This window comes from Camarhynchus parvulus, chromosome 10 (genome assembly GCF_901933205.1).
Source record: "Camarhynchus parvulus chromosome 10, STF_HiC, whole genome shotgun sequence".
Classification (NCBI taxonomy): Eukaryota; Metazoa; Chordata; class Aves; order Passeriformes; family Thraupidae; genus Camarhynchus; species Camarhynchus parvulus.
In genome coordinates this window covers 16786401-16804832 of record NC_044580.1, presented here as the reverse complement: position 1 = coordinate 16804832, position 18432 = coordinate 16786401, and the positions used below count along the sequence as shown (strand labels likewise).

The 18432-nt window shown below is 46.0% G+C and overlaps 1 protein-coding gene across 2 annotated transcripts in view; it reads left to right on the top strand.

Annotated features, from left to right (window-relative positions):
* Positions 1–7301: 7301 nt before the first annotated feature.
* IGF1R (insulin like growth factor 1 receptor) overlaps positions 7302–18432 on the top strand; it is a 171129-nt gene continuing 159998 nt past the window's right edge. The window contains exon 1 of one of the 2 annotated variants that reach the window (XM_030955067.1): positions 7302–7834. In XM_030955067.1, the coding sequence (XP_030810927.1) occupies positions 7741–7834 (94 nt within the window). In that variant the 5' untranslated portion in view covers positions 7302–7740. The remainder of the gene's footprint in view (positions 7835–18432) is intronic. The other variant, XM_030955068.1, reaches the window with a different exon arrangement.

The window sequence follows — 18432 nt, the reverse complement described above, 5'->3', positions numbered from 1 at the left end:
TTATAGGAAGTCAAAAATCTTATTTCAGCCAAGAAGGAGTCAGGGTTTTTTTTCTTGAACAATTTTCAGAAACTTTTTTTTTTTTTTCTTTTTATGCTAGAGACATAATTTATTAGTCTTAAGGCTGTGCTTTTTCATAATGTTTTTAAATAAATGTTTTGTTTCTTCTTGTAAATGTGAGATAGCTTGGAGTTCCTTAGATTTGAAGGAGTTTTGATGATAGCATGTAATTGAAGTGATGGAAATGTAGATAAATAAAAACATGTATTTTTGTATATATTGTGCTTCTATAATGTTTAGGTCCTTTTATTCTGTATAGAACTCTATCAAATATTTGATATCAATTAACACCTACAGTCTATAATTCCATGGTTTAATCCTATTTAATCCCCTGTTTACTTTATTTTGGGTTCCATTTATATGTTCCACCAAACTAGAACAAATAATCTTAACTTTCATATATTCAGCTCCATCTTGAGTCAGCTGCAAATGTAGAGACAAACAAGAATTTTTTTAAAAATCTGTCATAAATAAATTATTGTACATGTAAGGTTTTAAAAAAACAACAATTCCCCCCCCAAAAAAAAAACCAAATAGAAGCAGGTTGGGCTCTTTTAATTCTCCTGCAGGTAACAGAGGTGAGCTTAAAGTCACTGGAGTAAATGCTGCACCTGTGTTTCTTTCTTTACAGCAGCAATAATTATTCTCCTTACAAATGAACTGTGACATTTAATTGCCTATAAACACATTATAAGATCTAGTGATGATGTTACTAATCAATTGGAAAATGCGGCAAGTTTCTTCCAGGTATTGATAGGAGCACGTCCCTCTCACTGCTGTGGGTCAGCACCACATCATCCCTGGGCCTGGTTCACAGAATCCTGGAATGGTTTGGGTTGGAAGGGGCTTTAAACATCATCTCTTTCCAGCCCCTTTGCCACGGGCTGTGACACCTTCTGCTAGACCAGGTTGCTTCATGTTCCATTTACGTCCATATTTAAGTTTAAGATGTGAAAACCCAAAGTGGTCAATGCAAAAATATCACATAATACAGTAGGGACAGATCTGTGCTGCACAGTACACGGGGTAAAAATCAGATCCCTCTCCTTGTTAGCTTGGTGAAATCCTTGCTGGTGATGCTAAAGTTCAAATACATGTTACTGTGAAAGAGTTAATAATATAAGATTAATAGCTGTTATAAGCACGTTGCAGACATTGGGAGTTTGTGCTATAAAATGTAATAAGCACATCAACAGATGGCCTGGTGGATGCTCATAAGCCACGGTTATTGACCTGCACGCAATTGACCTGTTGGACTCTGCACCAATCTCCACAACTGACTGGCCACGTCTTCCAACACCTCCCAGGCACTCATTAACTCTTTGTAAACTATTTACACACACACCATTAATATGCAGCGTGATCACCTCAACCCTGCCTGCAACAGGAGCAGGATAGAGCCCTAATTACTTGCAACAGTTTATTAATTCAATCCATTAACAGGAGGCAGGTTCTGACAGCCGGAGTGGGGAGCCAGCAGGTGCTGGGAGCAGCTGGTCCCCTGCATCTCTGGCTCACTCTGCTCACCTTTGAGGTGCCTTTTGTCACGGATTTCTCACACCCAGAAGCACAGGAGGGGACACAGCCACAGGGTCTGGTAGGGAAGGGGTTTGGCTGCTGCTGTGCCGTGCCACAAAGGCTCAGAGGGGTTGCAGAGTGCACTGACAGCCCTTTAAAACCCTGTCAAAAAGGCACAAACAGCAGCATAATTTATCGGTGGCTATTTTAGGCAGGTGCACGGGAACTCTAAATATATGGCATTCACCGCTTGCTGCAGTTGCTATGGATATGATATCTCAGGCCTGTAACTAGGGTTATAAATGCTGTTGTGTGCTTATTATTGTTGTTGTTATTAAAACATGAATTTTATAGTTATTCCTACTCAGCTGCTGCCCTTAAATCATCCATGTAACTGCATATCCCTGGTTTGAAGGAGGGATGTGTATGGAAAGAGGTAATAAACAGTACCCTTTCTTCCTTCTGCTTTTTCTTTGCTCCAGAAGGGAACAATCTTCAGCTCCTGCTTGCAGTAGTTTTAGGGTCAGGAGAAATAGAAATCACTCAGAGCCAAGGAAATATCCTTCATTTGGGTCTATCTGATTAGCTTTCTGGTAGTTAAGTCTTTCAGACATCAAATGTGTCCAATTGTTGTTGGTTTTTTTTTTCCTTTCTCTTTGTCCTAAGAGCTTGTTCTGCAGCTGCAGGATTCTGCACAGCCCTCTCAATGTTACAGTGAGATGTTCACTTCTACCCTATTCCTGCAGATCTGGGAAAGAGAAGATGGTCAGAGGCCGAGAGGGTCTACAGAGGAATTAATAATGTCAACCTGCCCAGCCAGCATCCATCTGAGGTGTGCTGTGCTCCTGTCCCCATGCAGGGAGGAGACTGAACATCCTCCTGCAGCCAGGAGCCTGTGAAGGTCATTGGTACAGGGTGTGACTCAATACAGAGCAAAACCTGGCAAAAAGTGAAAAATGTGATAGAAAGGGGCAACCCACATTTTGCCTGGCTTGTTATGAGTCCATAAAATGCTGTTTGTATGGGGAGATTTGGAGAGGGGAAAAGAGTGAATTCCCAGAAAGAAGGATTTCTGTTTGTCTTTCAGGTGTACAAAACCCACTCAGCCGGGCTATGTAAAAGATGTATCACTCACCCAGGCACAATTCCCACCTGGAACTCTTACCTGCCCCCACCTCCCCACAAGGAGAACGTTTACCCTGGATCAGAGGCTGAACAAGGTGAGCTGGCAGCACCAGCAGCTCCTGGGGCAGACAAGGCGGCTGCAGTGGGTGCTCTCAGCTGCTGGCCCATGGCAAGGGCCATGCCAGGAGCCGTAGAGACCCTCCAAAAAGCAGCCCCTGGAACAGGCACAGGCAGTGCTCAGTGATGGCTGACCTTCATCCCGGGGAGCTGACACGGCTGGAGAAGGCAGGAGAATAAATTTCAGCACTCCCTTCTGCCGGTAATACAAAATGTTCAGATGCATAAAGGTTATGACAAGCGAGCGTCTGGTAAAGAGGTCAGGCTGCCCTGGATGTGCTGCAGAAGCCAAAATAAAGTCTAGTCAAGCCTATAAGGAGTCCGAGCACCGAGGCAGGGGAATGAGTGAGGCCTCTTCCTCCCCAGTGGTGGCCCCAGAAAGCAGTGGTGAGGCTGCTGTTAAAACAAAAGTATGGCTGAGCATGAGGATATTTGCCTTGGGCAGATATATGTTTGAGAGACCAGGGTCAGTGGCTGTTTTAACCACGTTGTTTCATCCCCACTGCCACATTTCCACTAAAGTGGCATTTTAAACAGGACACAGGTATGCTGGTAGCATTCAGCATCATGCTCTAGAGGGTAAAATGTGTGTGTGTAACCAGGTGTTTCTTTCTGTCCATCTGTTCCAGGGACCACAAAGAAGCAGTGGACAAAGGGGGAGCACAAAGCCTAGTGCAAACAGAGAGGAGGAATGATTGTAGAACCAACAGGACAGAGAAGAAGAGCCATCATTTTATGATTTCATCATGAAGCACGTTGTTATGAAAATTAACTTTAATTTGTCCAAATTATAACTTTAGTTTTGCACATGGTACAGGGACAGTGTGCTTGAGGTTTTCATCATCAAGGATATGACCATGGTGTGGTTGCACATGTTGAAAAATTCTGATTTAAATATCTCCACTGAAAAGATCAGGAGCCCTCCTGGAGAAAGATGCCAACATACAGGAGCCAGATCTGATTAAAAGGGTTCACTAAAGCTGAGCATGTGCAAATGTATGGCTGGCACTGGAAGCTGCTTCACATGGGAAAGCATGAGGAAAGCTGAACATTGCGCACAGCTCTCCTCTTAAGAGGTCAAGAGAACAGAGCTATGGGCACCTGGGCATTCACAGAAAAAGGGATTCCTCCCTCATACCTCCACAGAACAAAAGGTAAAGACATCCTGTCAGAATCCAGCCAGATAATTACAAATTATGAATTTCACATCAGCAGCTCAGGAGGATGGAAAGCCCTGCAAATGCCTCCCGTTCAACAATGTGCTGTTATGATGATTGTTTTTAAACTTTTTAAAAGAATCCAACAGAATCCAGAAACAATTACATTACAACACCTGTAGGACTGTGTTTATGTGAGACTGGGGGCTCTTTGGGGCCACAGCACATCTTTCTGCTCCCTGCCTGTACATCACCCAGTACAACGGGCTTGTCCGTGACTTACCCTATTCGCCAAAGTAATGAAAGAAAGGCTATTTGACAAAAATAAAAGTTCTTTATGACAGCAGAATGATGAAGGATAGACATGCAGTTCCCACTTCAGCTCTGCCTTTACACAACAATACATTAATTGGTAAATAAGACATTACAATTTATGCTGCATCAATGCCATGACACGCACAGAAAGGACACTTGTTCTGCTCAGAACCAGCGCCCGTAGCAGCCACAGCTGTACCCAGCAGCAGTAAAAATTTATGGCACATGAAGATCTCTCTGGTTCAATTTGAGGACATGAGAGCCTGTGTGTGGTTGATAAAATCTACAATAGACACACACATGGCAGTCCAGGAGGGTTTCAGATGAAAATGCCTGATTTTCCTACAGGGAATCTCAGGAGGGTTGTGCTACCACCCAAATGCACAGTTTTGTGTTATTTTTGAATTACACAAAGGTGTGCTCGTGTGGCAATCCTGGCCCTGTTGTACTCAGTGATGATCCTCCCTTCAATTTCTGTGACACAGAATTGAACCTTTCCATCTTTCCTAAGGGGTACAAGAGTTGATGAGTAACGCAGACCACAGGACCATTCTCACAAGGCAAACAGTAGAAGAATTGATGGAAAAACTACAAGAAAAAAAACGTGTACAGTACCAGGTTGTTGGAAATGATGGGGTAACATCACCGAAGGATATTGTAATACAAGATGCTCAAGAATTCAGGTTTAAATGTAAAAAGTTAATTTTGACATTTGCATTAATAATGTGACATTTGCAAATTTCTTAATGTACTTCTTGAAAAAAACCCCAACCAACCAGCCTAAAATATAGCTAATGCTCGCAGATGTCTGCTTTCTTATACTCCAGCATCATTTTGCTATCTCCCCATGCCAAAGTATTGCAACAAATCTGTGATTACTCAGGACACCCATATGCCGCGCAGCATGGCTACTACGAGCTCCGGCGAAACAGCGGGAACACGGCCCACGTCTTCTGATCCCAAAAAGCCCAAACCCCTCCTGCTTCAACTCAGCCCATGTCCCCATCATTTGGGGCCAGGTGTCCAATGTCATTGAGTGAACGGCTGGGAAACGAATTGACAATGTTGGAGGCTTGGATGGGGACAGTGAGCGCTCAAGGGGAGGATGGTGAGTGTGGATGGGGACGTGTCCCACCGTGGTTTGTCCCCTGCATTGGGCCAAGCCTTGGCATCCCTGTCCCCTGCTCCTGACCTGCATCCCTGGGAGCAGCGCTCCGGGATCGGCCCTTGGTCCTGCTCTCAGTATGAAATAGAAGAGTGGCTTCCATTAAATAAATAAACATGCCGTCTAAAAATCGCAGCTATGGATTTCTCCTTTCTCCTAACTCCATCCCTGCCTTTTTTATATGTTTTATTTATTTATTTATTTATTTATTTATTTATTTATTTATTTAATTAGTCAGGAACACAGCAGCGTTTCCACTGGCAGGGCTCACTCGTGGGCTCTCCCGCCGCCCTGCAGGATGCTCGCTACACATCCACCAGGTCTCCTTCTGCCGTTTCCCCGTTAGGGAAGGCCGGGGCAGAGGCAGGAGCGGCGGCGGCCCCGCAGCATCCCGAGGCGCAGCGTCTTCCCGCTCCCGCTCCGCTCCGGGTTTTTCTCGGCGCTCGCTCGCGCCGCCGCCGCCTCCGCGCGCGCCGCCGGCGCCGCCGCCTGGGCGAGGGGAGCCCGCGAGGGGGGGGCAGCGGAGCGCGCGCGGAAGGAAGGGAAGGGAAGGGAAGGGAAGGGAAGGGAAGGGAAGGGAAGGGAAGGGAAGGGAAGGGAAGGGAAGGGAAGGGAAGGGAAGGGAAGGGAAGGGAAGGGAAGGGAAGGGAAGGGAAGGCGGGCGCGAGCCCCGTCCCCGCGCGGCCGCAGAGCGGAGAAGCGCCGGCGGAGCGACGCCGAGCTCTTGTTTACCAGCGCTCACTCTCCGTCGTGCGCAGGGAGGCAGCGCGGAGGAGAAGGAGGAGGAGGACTGGGGGGGGCAGACGCGGCAGCAGACCGCTGCGAATCCTGCTGCAAGCGAGCGGCGAATTAATCGGGAGGAGCAGCAGAGCAGCAGACCCTTCCCTCCCGTCTCCCTCCCCGCCCCGTTCCCTCCCCGGAGGAATTACAGACCCTTCGCAACAAGCTCCTGGGGTTTGACCTTCAGCAAACCGGATCGCCTTGCTCGCCCCCCGCAGCCCCCCCTGCTCACACTCACACACACATACACACACCCACACCCCCACACCTCTCCCGGATCCCCCTCCCCCTGCCTTGGGCTGGGCAGCGCCGGGGGAAGGTTCGCAGCGCGCGCGCACCCAGAGGAGGAGGGAAAAGCGGAGGAAAGGGAGGAAAGGAAAAAAAAAAAAAAAAAAAAAAAAAAAGGATTTACAAATTCGCTGGGTGGTTTTTGTTGTTGTTGTTGTTGTCGTCGTCCTCCTCCCCCCCGCCCCCGCCGCGATGGCAAGGCGGCTCGGAGGGATGCGAAGAGGAGAGCTGCGGGGGGAGGAGGCGGGGTGCTGAGCGCGCCGCTCGCCCCGCTGCTGCTGCTGCTGCTGCCGCTGCCGCTGCTGCTGCTTTGTGTGTGTGTCCTGGATTCGGCTTTTTTTCCTTTTTTTTCTTTCTTTTCTTTTCTTCTTTTTTTGGAGAAGGAGCTTGTGGCAGCCGCGCCGAGGAGAGGAAGAGGAGGAGTAGGGGGGAAGCCTTTTTAATTCATTTTCGACCCAAATTCTGCATTTCGAGCCTCTGCAGGCAGCCGGACTCGTGGTGGCGGCGGCGGTGTTGTTGTGGGTGGTGGTTGTGCGTGGGGTGTCCCCCCCACCCTCCCCGGCGGAGCGGGGAGCGGAGCCGCGGGGATCCCGCCGGGGCAGCCCCGTCCCCGCGCGGGGGGACGGCGGAGCTGTTGTTGTTTTGTAATAGGATTGTCTGGGTCGCGCCCCCCCCCTTCCCCTCCCTCCGCGGCCCTCCCAGTTTTTGTGTCTCTGTGTGTGTGCGTGTGTGCGGTGTTTGAAAATGGAGGTTGAAGATGCCGACTGCCAGCCCCGATGTGCCTCGTGTTTGCGGCTCCTGTGCACGATGTACCACCGCAGCCAGCGCTGAGGGGAGACGGCGGCGCCCCCCGCCCGCCGCCCCGAGCCCTCCCCGCCGCCCCGGAGACAGCGTCGCCCCGGGGCTTCCATGCCTTGTTGTTGTTGCCGTTAATACATCGTGAATATCTGTGTATTTTTGGTGTGGTTGCTCCGGAAGATCAACACCCAGGGACCTCAACAACCCTCCGGTTTGCCGCTCCGAAGGGTCGTGGTTTTTTTTTTTTTTCCCTTCATTTCTTGAGGCAACGTGGATTTATTTACCCTGCCCCGCTGCTCCTCCGCCGCTCGTTATTTTTAGAGGACGGGGAGAGGAAAGAAAGCGAACAATTTTGGACTTCTTTTTGCTTTGTTTTGTTTTCGGAAAGGGGGATTTTGTCCAATTAAAGAAAGAGGAATGAAGTCTGGCGCTGGAGGAGGGTCCCTCGCCGTCGTCTGGGGGTTCCTGCTCGTCTTCGCCGCACTTTGTCTGTGGCCAACAAATGGGGAAAGTGAGTACAGTGCGTGCCCGGGGGTGCGAGAGGGACCCCGCGGTGAGGGAGCCTCCGAGTGAGGGGCTGCCGGAGAGGGGGCGAGGGCGGCGGCTGCCTGTGTGTGTTTGGGGGTGGGGCGTGAGGGGGTCTCTGTGTTTGTGTGTGGGGGCCTCCCTGTGTGTGTGTGTGGGGGGTTATTCTGTGAATGTGCGTGTGTTTATGTGGGTGTTGTGCGTGTATGTGAGGGAGGGGTCCCTGTATGAATGTGTGTGAGTGGGCTGGTGATGGGGGGGCCTCGCTGCGTGTGCGGATGCGTGAGGGGCTCCCTGTGTTTGGGTGTGTGTGTGAGGGGCTCCCTGTGTGTGTGAGGGGGCTGCCGAAGGGGTTCCCTGTGTGTGTGAAGGGGTTCCCTGTGTGTGTGAGGGGGTTCCCTGTGCGAGGGGCTCCCTCGCCGTGTGTGTGTGTGTGCGTGAGGGGCTTCCCTGCGTGTCTGGGCTGTGAGCGAGGGGCTCCCTGTCCTTGGGGGGGTTGTGAGGGCTCCCTGTTCGTACCGGGCTCCGTGTGAGGGGCTCCCTGCCCGTGGCTCTGAGGGGGGCTCCCGGGGCTCGCGCCGTTTCCCGCCGCGGCGTCGAGCGGGTCTCGCCCCTGCCCGCGGGGCTCTGCGTGTTTTCCTCCTGTTACGCGTCTGCTCCTCGAGCACGTTTAACAACCCGGGGCTGCGCGTCTCCCTCCCTGCCATGCCCGCCTTCCTTCCCGGGAGGCGGCTGCCTGCTTGTACACACGGGTCGGCAGCGCCGCAGCCCCGAGCCCGGCGGAGGGGGCCGTGCCCCTCCTTTGTGTCCCCCCCGAGCGCGGGGCAGCGCTCAGACGCCGCAGCCAGGGCTGCGATCTGCGTAGTAAACACTCGCAGGGCTGGGAAGGACTCCGCTCGCTTTCCCCGCATGGAAGGAGCTTGATCTCTGTCAATATTTAGAGGCTGTATGCAATAACCTGCCGTAGTGAGTGAGGAATTCCTGGAAATGAACGCCTTGCCTTTTATTGCCGCTTTACCGCCGAGGAGGGGTTCCACTCGCTGTGCGCGGGGTGCGGAATTACGGCGGCATCCCGCAATCTAAAGGTCACAGGCTGCCTTTAATTAAAAAAAAAAAAAAAAAACCAAGAAGAAAAGAATTAATTCGCGCATTGACGCTTTACGTTTGTGGTTAAATAGAAAGGTTTGATGGCCGAACGGGCTGCGATCTTAGGGGTGATGCATTTTTGTGAGCGGCCGTGTGGCACGCAGCGCCGAGGCTGGAGCAGCGTGCGAGCCGCTTCCCCGGGAGCACCGGGAGAACGCGGATCGTGGTGCGGGGCCCGGCTCCCTCCTGCCGCCGACCCTCAGCCCATCCCCGCGGCCGCCCGCCTCGCTCGGGAGCTGCCAGAGCCCCGACTTTGTTTTTGTGCGTTTCCAACCTGTGATTGTGTTGCAGTGCCCGCCCCTCTCGGGCGCAGGGGGAATCGAGGGGGCAGGGAGGGCTGCGCTGCCATTGATTACACTGCAATCATCACCGGATTAATCCCGGGGCTGATCGGTTTTCTCCTGGTATGTCGGGCTCACGCTGGATTGAGGATCTCTTGCATGAAATTAGCCTTCCCTTGTTTCCTGGAGTATCTCTGTAGACGGAGAGATGGTAAATGTGCCTTGAAGCCCAACCATTTTAAACAGTGCTCCCTCTCCTTCAGCGTCTGCAGAAGCAGGGATGTTCCTGTACTGCATCCTGATGCTTTAATTTCTTCTGCCGTGTGTTTTTCAATACACTTCTAGAGCTGCTGTTGTGTGCCTCTCCCCTTCAAAAAGATACGCGTTGTTGGAGGGAAGGAACGAGGAGATCAAATTTCTCCATTTTAAATGTAAAGGGAAAGAATCTAGGAGGCAGGAGGGCTTTTCTAAAAGTAGTGGTTTCAGATTGAAAAGAAAGGGAAGTTCTTTGGATGCACTGGCAGTGAGGCTAAGTACACAAAAAAAGATAAGTGAGCAAGAAGCACATAGACGGAGCCTGTAATGCATGTTGAGTAATAATTATGTTTCACTAGGCAGTAAATGCCTGTTAACTCCTTTCAAATTAAGGCCCAGTTTAGGCTTTTGGGCCAGCCGAGGCTGGAGAGCTGCAGTCTTACTTCCATCAGTTGAACTTTTTGGCTAGAGCTGTTTTCAAGAGGGAAGATTAATCATTAAGTTTAGAAACAAAACCCCCGTGCCCTTCTTCAGGGAAGGGCTTATGAAGTATCCAGTAGCGTGGAGAAACAGAGTGGGAGGAGGAGGAGGAGATTTGGTGCATTCTTAAACTGCTAGGATACACACTTAGAATTGTTTTCCTTGTCTTACCTGGTACAAAGTACCTTGAAATAAAAATGCTCACCCAGCTCTGGCAATGAAGTAATGCAGGAAGAGTATGTTAGGATTTTAGGTTCTAGTCCTCTGAAGTGTTTGTGGTTACCACTCACCTAAAATGAACATCCTGAATGAAATATCTTCTGAAGAAGATCCAGGCATTTAAATATGGGAAGATATGCTGAAAAACTTGTCTTAGCTGAATACTGCCTCTAATCGATTGTCTTTGTAGTTTACAGTTTAATAGCCTTTGTTTTCACGAGTTATTGCTGAAAGAATTTTGCTGTTAGGGGGAAAAATGATCTCCAGAGCAGATGTTTTACATCTCTTCATATTCTTCTCTCTCCCCACAATAGTGGAAGGAAGATTAATCTTAATTTTTATTTGTTTTTCATATATACTGTGTCATAGCTAAAAGGCACTTCCATTTTCGGTCAAACAAGCAAGGCATTCCTAAATAGGAATACAAAGGAGTTGCAACTGGAGGGGAGAGACCCATCCCTTTAATGCTAAATTCTATAAAATGTGTGTGTAGTTATGTGACAGAAACCTCTTTAAAATGCAGGTAGCTTCAGCGGAGAGCTTCTGATTCAGAAAAAGTCATTAAAAATGCCGAGAATTCCCTGAGATTGTGTTAGAATGGCACAAAAATGGAAATAAGAAGACCTTTCATTAAGCTAGAGTTTGTGGTGCTGTACCCGTGCGTTTGATGTGTAAAGCTACAACTGTTGGAGGCTGTTTGATGCTGGGGGTGGGTTTAGGATGAGGCATAAACACGGTGTTTTCTTCCTTTTCTCCCTAGAGCATGATGGGGGTTTTGATTTTCAGCCTTCTGTGTATTTACAGAGGGAATGTCTAGGAGGGAACGGGTTAAACACTTAGAAGGAAAATAATAGTTTTAGGTGTGATAATACTTCAGATTGATGGATATCTTGATGGGTCTGCTCATGTTAGCGCTGAGCTTTTGTTTGTCTATCCAGGCTGGATGTTGTGTTTCTGATAATGAACAGTAGCTCATGCTGATGCTTAATCTCTCTCCCAGGTTGCTTAGTAAAGCCCTCATGACCTGCTGAGTGTCGGCGTTACACACACCTCGCTTTTGCATCAGCATTTTCCTGTACACCCAGTGGTTAGGGAGTGTTGGTAACTGGGAGTTGGATAATTCCTGCTGTAATTGAGGTTGTGAGCAGAAAATGCCAGAGCCAGTGAGGAATTGGCATCAGGGGGGTGCAGCAGAAAGGGGAGAGGAGGGAAGCGTGCAGGGAGTGATGGTGCCAGGAGTCCGGGGCAGGGAGAGTGAGCCAGACAGTACCTGGACCATTTTTTGATTGTGTTGGGTTGGACTTCTGGTTTGCAAACCAGAACTGGAGCAAAGGCTTGTGTGAGTCAGAAACTGAGAGGGTTAGGAAATGGAAGGGACTTAGCTAATATCAGGCAAAATGTGTTGAACGTGGGGAAGCAGAGGGATGGGTGTGGAAAGAGGGTGTGTTGGAGGTTTCAGTGTTGAACCAACATTTGAGGGAGAAACACTGGGGGGTTTTGTGTGTGTAAAGTGAAGAAAATTTTACTTAGTGTTTATGTTCTGAGACGTGAGGGAAGGAAGGGGCTGCCGAGAGCAAGAAGACAGATCAATTAGATTGACTTCAGCCCAACAGAAGACATGATTTATTTGGTTTAATAGGGAAATTGCTCAGATATGATCAACTACTGTGTTAATTTTCATGTCAGCTTTTCCCTGACGTGTTTTTCATCCAAACTAATTCTAGGGTATAGTTAAAGCACACGCCAGCGATGCTGAAATTGTTTTCATCTTGAAAGATACACACAAAATCTAATGTTAAAGAGCATCCACGTGATGATTTTTGAATCTGTCTTCATTGGTAAATAATTAATTTCTATCAGTATGTGTTACCATGGGAGAAGTTGTTTCAAATCTTGTTTAATTTTCTGCTAAACTGGCAATTTACTAAGGAGATCTTGGAGGAGAATTTGTTTTTTAGCATCTAACATTTAAAATTAAAATCCATTTCAGGGCTGAAACTATTAGCTTTAAAGGATAATTTCAGTTCATGTTTAACTAATGCCTTTTCTCTTCCCCAGTAATTTTTGTTTTGTTTTTACTCTGAGGTAGATTTTACCAGTGATCACTGGAACGATTATCTCAGTGAGAGCAGAAGAGGCAGTTTTGTTAAATGATTAATTATATTGTGTGTATATTCCATCTGTGTGAATTGTGAGCTACCGCAAACTTCGTTGTAGAGAAGTTTGTTTATGGTCCTGAACTTTGAGAGAGAGAGAGGCAATAACACATGCAGGAAACCTGTTTTTCTCACACTGGATGTTAACTTTGTGATCCCACACAGCAAACAACTTATCTAGCTCATCATCTGTAATGGCTCTAAAGTTCATAACTTACAAACTGTGCTGAATTAAATTATTTTTTAGAAGTTAATGTATTTATTTGAATTATCTGTAGTTAAATTAATGAACTTCATGAGCATTATTGTACTTGAAAAGCTGATGGCAACTGAAAAAATTCCTGGAACTTTTGTTTATGAAATTAAATACATTCTTACTTGGATCTCAGTGTAAAGCTTTCACATTTGGAAATGCTTTCGGATGTTATCAAGTAGCAGCTGTTTTTTATTTATGTGTGATTGCGTACATAGGAATGGGTAAACTGCAGTTTATTATTGAAAACTATTGTGGATGCTAAATTTAAAAAAAAAAGCTGCAGTTTAAGTAATTGTCTCGGGAGTCCCATAATTAAAGTTGTTGCAGATTTGTAGTTGCAGTTTAATTTGGATCTTCCTGACAGAGCTGAGCTTTTAAGGTTTCTGGGCTTTGGTGCTAATGGAACGTGCTGCTTTTAAGAGTTTGTGTGCAGAAAGACTTTGGGAATGCAGTGATGTGTTTGAAAGGTAGAAATACTGTTTTAGTATTTTGATCTATTTGACATGTATAATTTTTCTATCACTGTAAATTGTATAGACAGCTTCTTTGTGTAGGTTAGTTGGATTAGTTTTTATGATTTATGAAAACCACTTAAAAAGAATAGTTTCTTTCTTTTTTTTTTTCTTGTACAAAAGCAGAACTCAACAAACAGCAGTTGATGAAGACACATTGGTGGTTGTTAGCCAGCCTGTCTTGTGTGTGGTTTTTTTGGGCTGCTTTTTTTCGCTGTTAGCCAAGTCATGACAGGTACAATCTGGACTGATTTCTGGAGTACTATATTTGTCTTTTTTTGTGTCCAGAACTGTCTGAGAGAAACTTTGAGGACAGGCAAACGATCAGCAGCACACAGTGTTCATTCATATGTTTCTGTGCTCTGCAAACAGCTGTACCGAGTCCTCAAGCTCAAAGATAGATTCTGGTTCCTTTAGACAGGACTTGTTGGTTTTGCTCATTAAGTTTGATAACACTTTGACTTATTAATTAATTAAGGAGATGCATTCTGGCAAACCCGGGTGTGTTGTGAAGGTTTAACTCGCCCTTATCACTGAAAGTTTTGCTTTCCAACCTTTGCAAATGCAAAACATGAGCCATTCCCTTAGGATATCTTGCAAGACGCCAATTAACTTCTTCAGTGTTGATATCCTCAGGAAGTTGCTGTTGTGGCACGAGATTGTTTAAAATGTGCTGAAAAGCAAAATTGTTTCTTTATTTACAGATTGATTTGCATACGACTCCTAAACTTTAATGTAACAGAATTTATTTATTTATTTATTTATTTATTTTTTTATTTTGAAATGTCCAGACTTGTACATTTCCAGTTAGTCTATTTCTTTCTTGGTAAACTTGATGGTGTGAGCAGAAACAAACATTTGTGTATTTCAGCAACTTCCCAGAGAATTTTTTCAATGAGACTGTTTTCTTTGACCTATCTCAGGAGAATGGATCTTGCACCCCAATAAAGTACTAAGTTTGTTCCTTTGGAGGACCAAATCCACCAGTAAATAATTGGGTAGGATATCAAATGCACACTTTTGCAGCAGCACAAAGTCATTTTAATAATAACTTAGAGCACTAATTCTCACTGTCACTGAAGTGCTGACCAGGTTGGGTTGTAAGACTTTGTTTCATTGCTGACTTCAGAAAAGTGTACATGATGCAAATAAATCTTTTAAAGCAGTAAACAGTCACACTGCATGTGAGTGTGCTTTGCCACCATAGTTTATAAGTTTGGTGTGTGTGTCCTGCTTTGGTGAATCTTTGTTTGTGAAGGTGTGCTTGGGGCAGGTCCCCTGGCCGAATGAGTTTGTTTGCCTGTGTTGCCAGCGAGGCACACGTTGCTGCAATAGCTCTGTGACGGGTCAGGGAATGTTATCTCCAACCCCTTATTGGTGCCATTACATGCTGTAAAGATAGCTCTGTTTACTTGGAAGTGTGAGCATCAACTGATCAAAACACTTTCTCTTAACAGGTGGGCTTTTTTTTGAGTTCTTTGTTGAACATCCCTTCTGCCTATGCTGGGAGCAGTGTCAGAAAATGACAGCATCAGGCAGATGCAGGAAATATTAAGAGTTTTTAATGACAGAGGCAAACTTTACACAAGTGGTTATCCCCTGCTGTTGAATTGGTGATGGGTCATTTTTACTGACTGTTTCCAGCAGCTTTGTAGTTTTTGCCTTTAATATGAACAATTTGCAAATTATTACACTACTCATTTAAGTGAGCTCTTTACACAATGCTGTTCAAATAGCAGAGGGTTTGATTGGAGGCAGGAAAGAAGAATTTTTTGAAGTTCAGAATGCATGAAATGAATACATGCTGAAGTAGTCAAAGATCTCTTGTACTTTATCAGAGAGCAGTCTGCTTGAATGAAAGGTACTGTACCTGCTGTTAAGTTTATAAACTTGGTTTATACAGATTACTTTTTAAATTATTCATGATGCTATGTTACAAGTATATCTGACAGGTTTAAAATAAATGGCTTGATGGTAAGAGGGAGCATGCATAAATTAGAGCTGGGATAATGTGCTCTTTGAAGTATCTCTCCCATTTGTTACTACTGGAATACAGTAGGTAACTGCAGCTGAGTGTGTGATTCTCAAGTGAGAGTACATCATTATCTTCAAACCGTGGTGTAGTGGCAGTTCTTGTGTGAGACAGATGAGACAAAGCTGCAGGGAGGACCAAGATGCTCCCTTTGTTTTTAGTTACAGACACATTTCTGCTGAAACAGGGAGAGCATTTATGGGATGAGAAGTTTAAGCACAGCAGTTGAAAGTGTCTGCTGATTGCTGTGTGTTGCTGAGGTTAGGGTGGCATCGCTTTGTTTTATTTACTCTTCTCTGTTAGCATTGCTGTGGGTTTGTAAGAGCTGTTCTAGCAAGGTGCTTGTACTTAGTGGGACCCGGTGTCTGATCTCCATATGGATCGTGGTACTCAGCTTGAGAAGTCTTCCAGGAAGAGTTTGCAAGAGCTGAGCCATTGTGTTTGGAGAGCATTATTGGTGGGGAAAGAGAATTCCAGGTCTCTTGGATGCAGAAACGGCTTCCCCAAACATAAATTGACTCAGTGCTCATTTTCCTGATTCTGTAGACAGGCAGCTCATTATGTTTGAGAAGCAAGCTCCTGAAGGAATTTATGGGATAGGGGAAAAAGCCCCCATAATGATGTGTGATAGAGCAGCCGTAAAAATGATTGCAGGATTTTCTGAAAGTGGAAGGTCTTCTTGTAGACAGGGATAGTTCAAATCTCAAGCCTTAGTCAAAGGGATACAGCATTTTGGAGAAAGATCTGGTGACAGCTGCCCCTGGAAACTGTCTATAACCAACTTTTTACAAGAGAGTTGGCTTGTGCTTGCAGGGAAGGGCTTTATCCTGGATCTCGCTGGGCTGCTTTCCTTATTATTTCCATTGGCTTCAGTTTGGAGTTGTCTCCACATTTTGACCTTCTACAAGTAGTATTTTTTACTTCCCTGCTGCTCTTCTCACATCCCCTTGGTATGTCAGTGTGAGAGCAGCCTTGAAAGGTTTGAAGAGTGCACTCTGTTCATGTTGGGCAGGGAGTGAGGAACCAGCCCTGCGCCGTAGGAGCGGACACATGTTCACTCAGCTCAGCTGGCCTCAGAGTAACACTTGGCTGAAGTGTGAAGAGCTGAAGTGGCAATGGAAATTCCTTGTTTGCCCTGTCCCTATCCTCTGCCAGGGCAGAAATTAGTTTTATTGTGTTCTTTTTTTCTCTTTTTTGGGACTTTTGACGTGTAGTTAAGTTGTTGTCTTCCTTAGTCAATTCAATGTGTCCCACTGGGGATTTGGTTTGTTCTCCAAAATACTGCTGGACTTACATGGATTGGTTTTTTTAAAGCTTTCAGGTAGTTCTACCTTTCTTTCAGCTGAGAACCAACTTTAGAGAGACTCAACAGGGTGATGAGACAAACTCTTAAGAGTTCAGAGTTCCACTGGATAGAAGGGGGAGCCCACTGGAATTGTGATCGAGCCTGACTTCCACTACTGGATTAGCTGTTGCTTCTCTCTGGTTGTTCTGAACTCCAGCAGGATGAAGCAGCTTGTGATGCTGTACTGGTTGCAGTTATCATCTTTCAGTTCATTGTGGCTGAAGCTTTTGTCAGATTGTTAGTTTGTGAAATGGATGTAAATTTATTGGTCCCTTGCAAACACATTGTCTCTTGTGATGTATGGAATGAGTGAATGTCCACCTGTGTTCAGAGATACATGTAAGTTCTGTTACTCTGTGCACTTTGCTCCTCTTCCTCAGACCTGAGAGATGGGAGACTGGGGCAAGTTGAAGGCCGGTAGGGTGTGTGACCACTTGTATGTGCAAGAGGATGCAAAAAGTCAAAGGGTCTGTTGTTAGTCCTGTTGCTTGTGCACCTTGGATATGGAGATTTTGTGTTATTGAGTGATGTTGGTATTCCCTGCAGCTATGTCCTTGGTGGAGCTGGGGTCTCTGCAGTTGTCCCTGTAGAAAAGAGTAGCAATGGGGTGTAAGAAAAGCAAGTTTATTATTTCAAACTTGAGACTTGGCTTGGTTAGAGACTGACTTGAGCCTGCCAGGGTCCTGCCTGGGAGTGACTGAAGGTTTGTTTGTTTCTTTTTTTGTGTGACTGCTAATAAAATGTTTATATTTTTGTCACACTGGAGTAGGCTGACTACGTGGACAAATATTTTCATTTATACTGTCTCAACAAGAGGCATGACATACATATCGAATGTTCACATTCTGGTGAGGGAGTCTCTTTTTAAGATTCAAGCTTAGATATTCTTAGGTGGGTTGTGGTTCTGAAGGAACAAAGGCCCTTCCAAGTCAGTGCAGTTGTTGTCCTGCAGGAATCAGGCAGAGAAGTGCAGTGGAGTGTGTGTGCTGGAGGTTCTGGGCTGCGGCAGAGCACACATGAAACACACATCTGTTTGTACACGGGCTGTGCAGCTCTTTGGGCAGTTCATTGTTTAAATAAACATGTTGCATTAGCTGTGAGGCTTCAGTGCCAAATGCCCACTGATGAGATGTATGAGGGTTTTGTTGTTCCCAAGCCACACTGGGGAACACAACAGCTTTATAATTCAACATGTTTGAGGAAGATTACAGAAAGAATTTGGGGTGGATCGAAATCAGCTCTTCAAAAGTGACAGCTTTGGAGTAACTCAGCTACAGCACAGCGCAGCCCATGGAAAATCACTGTCATCTTAACAGATGCAGTGTTATTTTGGAGATTCCACTGTATAAATACATGGACTGTGGTTAAATTGTGATGGCAACAGATGCAATCTCAGTTCTCGATTCTTTCATCTCCTTAATATTTAAAAATACCCCACAAAGTGAAAAAAAAACCCCAGCCAACATCAAGGCTGAAAATATTCCTTCTGTAAATTGCTGGGGCTGTACCTCTAGGGACTGATATAATTTTGGGTGCATCACTGTGGATGAGACTTGGAGAGAGTAAATGCTCATCTCTGTGAGGGAGCTGCAAATGCTGCTACTCACGATTTATTGTACCATTTGCATATGAATGGAATTATTCAGCTCTACTTAAGAAATGTCAGCGAGATTGAAGTCAGAGTTGGTTAACCTGGCAAAAAGATATTTCCAGTATTTTTCATGAAAGAAAGTGATAGTATGTTGACAATAACTACACATTCCACTGGCTAAGCCAACACTGTTGGAGGATTTTCTTGGTGTCTTTGTAGTTGCTATCAGTGACTTTATTTTTAAGTTTGTCTGTAATACATTGCAGTGTTGAAGGGAAAGAGAGTTGGAATGTGGGAATCAGATGCTGTAT